General features: G+C 35.0%; 1 protein-coding gene across 1 annotated transcript; it reads right to left on the minus strand.

Annotated features, from left to right (window-relative positions):
- Nucleotides 1-1,676: 1,676 nt before the first annotated feature.
- Nucleotides 1,677-2,767, minus strand: LOC137828100 (uncharacterized). Its single transcript, XM_068634523.1, has 2 exons — nucleotides 2,611-2,767; nucleotides 1,677-2,467 (listed from the first exon to the last, which is right to left on the minus strand). Exons 1-2 carry the CDS (start codon nucleotides 2,665-2,667, stop codon nucleotides 1,856-1,858), a joined length of 669 nt encoding a protein of 222 aa, XP_068490624.1. The 5' UTR covers nucleotides 2,668-2,767; the 3' UTR covers nucleotides 1,677-1,855.
- Between the last annotated feature and the right edge of the window lie 438 nt (nucleotides 2,768-3,205).

Consider the following 3,205-nt stretch of genomic DNA (forward strand, 5'->3'; position numbering starts at 1 on the left):
TGCAACAACACGTTCTTTTGAAAGTTAGTTAGACAATTTTAACAGTATGAATATAATTATCACTTATCTTCAACATAGAGTTAAAAGTTCGCTAGTGAGATATAATATCATATTTTTTCTTAGTCCATTTCTGATCGTAGGATTTTCAGTCAAACCATAAAAAATCTGTCTATGTGATTCTTCGTTTACTTTTCTTGTTTATCTTCGAAATGTTCTTGCAATTTCTTTTGTTATTGTCTAGCATTTGTGTTTAATAAACGGTCCAGTGAATTTGTGACTATTTTTTTACATTTTTTTTTAATTTCCTTTGGTTTTGGACTAATTTGGCAGTAATATACACTTTAAGTTTTAGTAATTATATATAACGTTACTATACTCTTTTTAAAAATAAAACTGTAACTCCACAAAAGCCTTTAATTTGGATTTATGAAATTATTTGTGTCCCTGAATTTATGTTGGTAGAGTTGACGTTTCTTACTGATTACAGGCTATACTAAAGCAGAAGCGGTGGTAGGATTAGGAAGCAGAAAGACTGCAACAACCAATAACTAACACGGCAAAAGGACTACACCAAGCTATTGTTAACTTATTATTAACATCTGAAGACAATACTTCTCTGAACGTCGCTTGTCACATGCTAATGCTGGCTGTGACCCCAAAACATGTAGGCAAGGATTAGCTGTTGTTGAGTGCTAATTAAGCTGTTCAATTAGTGTTCATTAATGAATTGTTGCACTCTTAGTTGATGCTAATACACAACTAAGCAGTGCTGATATTTTCAGGGACAAAACAATACAGGCCCCACGTTGGAGCAGGTAGCAGCTCGGCCCAGGTGGTTGTAATTTCATTAGATCATCATAACACTGTGTTTAAATTTAAGGTTATGTGTCCAGCCTGTTGTCTGTACCTTCGAGATGCTGCTACTAGACCCTCATCCTCAGGACTGTGTTTTGCTACTCCTTTCACGTGGATGCTCACTTCCTTTGCTTTGATCAAGATGATCAAAATATATTAGTTCAACTTAGAAATTTTTGAAGAACCCTAGTTTTGACTGTAATCAATAGTAGAAATGAGTTGGTTTACTAACCGCTGGTTTAATTTTGATACATTTTATAATGCAGTAACTTTAGATAATGTTGTAAAAAATCTAACACTGCTACAGTTTTATTTTGTAACATTGGGAAAGGAGTTCGATGATAATCTCATTCACCAGATGTTCAGTCAACAAAATGGTATTCTTTGAAGAAATTTAACAGTATTGATATATCTTAGTAAACTTATTTTCTGTTGATGTTTGATGCTATGTAGGTCTATAAATCTTTAAGTGCCAAGGTAAAATTGGAATTGAGTAGGAGAGAGCTTAATTTTATCCCTGATAAAGCTATGAAATAGCATTTATGGCAGATCTATAATTTGACTATTCTATTGTGAATAATAGGATGCACACGTTTTGGTAAAAACAATCTTCTTTGTGGATTTTATATTGAATGTCCAACCGAAATAGAGATTTTATTATAAGTAAGATTCGTATGCATACAGGTTCTCGTGACTTAAAATGTGATAAAGGAACCTTCGGCGAAGGTACGTAGCGTGGATATTTGCATGGATTAATTTAATTTGACACAGTCTATAGTTGCTGATTCGTTATGAGTGGTCTTAAGTCTCTCTTTAACATGTGTTTACAAACAATTTATCCAATATATGTTTATAATTTGGTATATACATTGTAGAACAGTGCTTACTAACTCCTATAGTGCTTCATATTAGAAGCAAAATTTAGCACTCATTTGGCTAAGAACAAAATGGGGAGGGAGTTGGAGGAAGCTAATTTTGTAATATATATTGATGCATATGATTAAGCTTGGATCACTTTCCTGTGAGGAGATCTAACTCTGAACACGTGTTCCTCGCCTGTGCATTTATCTACCTTGACAACCCAACGGCTTTTGGCCTTTCCCATTCTGCTTCCATACTTTGGACTTGTTTCAGTGATTCCAAATCTAGTCACTAGCAAACCTTCTCCTATAGGAAGAAGCTGTGTTTTTGATCCACATGCCAAGCAAGACTTTCTGCAGCTAAATGCATTGTACCCAACAACCACCATGCCATTTTGCTTCCTACCCTCTTGAACTGCTTTAAAAATCTCTTCGTGGTTCTCAAGGTTGCAGTCAATGAGCACAAAATCTGCTGCCTGGTCATATTGGTTTGACAGAAGCTCCTGAGCCTCTCCTACCATGAATTGAACATGATGAGAAGCCACTCCCAAGGCAACTTTGGAGGCTCTTAGCTCTTCTTGGCCAGGGACAACACAAATGAGTTGGCCACCAGTTTGATGAGCAGCAGCAACCAATGCAAGAGTGGTGGAGTCTGCTGCACCAGCACATGCCACAACCATCAGTTGTGCATTGTTTCCTGCAGCTAGTGCTGATATGAACTCAGCCACATCTGGCTCTTTGCACTTTTGACCCTGAAAAAAATAATAACCGAAAGATCAGATCAAGCCATACTATCATATAAAACTTTTGAAGATAAATATATATAGTGAGAGGGATTGAAGAAGCTTGGTAGGAATTGTTTTGAGACATGAGTTAGAGAATAATGAATACTTACCATTTTCAAAGTGCTGAGGTAGGCCTTTGTGGCATTTTCTGCAGACCAGCAAGCCATGATTCACTCTCTTGATTCCTTCAACTTCTCTGAGGGTTTGTTGAATGGAAGAGGATTTTCTGAGATTTGATGCAAATGATGAGTGCCTTGGCTTTGGTTCTTGCGCTTATAAATATATAGGAGCAACCAAGGGATATCGCTGGACATAGTGGGTCATGAGTCATTCCAACTAGCTCAGACACAAAAATATTATATGATAATGCAATATGACATGTATGTACCAAAAAACAAAGCTTAATTGATTTTGTCGGGTTTTCTATGTTGGATTGATTACTTCAAGATTTGCATTAATTAATTATACATAATAAATTTTCTACATTATTGAATATATTAATTCTGTAGATTATTAATTTAACTATGCCAACTAGAGTAAATAATGAACATTTGTTGTTTAGTTTTTTATGTTGGTATTCATGGGTTAGGCTGTTCATTTGTATCTAATAATGCTCGCATTTCATTACAAGAAATATAAGTTTTTTTACAAAAAAATTAGTGACAATTGTCACTACTTATCTTATCACAAATGTTATTCATAAAT

Source organism: Phaseolus vulgaris, chromosome 7, assembly GCF_000499845.2.
Source record: "Phaseolus vulgaris cultivar G19833 chromosome 7, P. vulgaris v2.0, whole genome shotgun sequence".
NCBI lineage: Eukaryota > Viridiplantae > Streptophyta > Magnoliopsida > Fabales > Fabaceae > Phaseolus > Phaseolus vulgaris.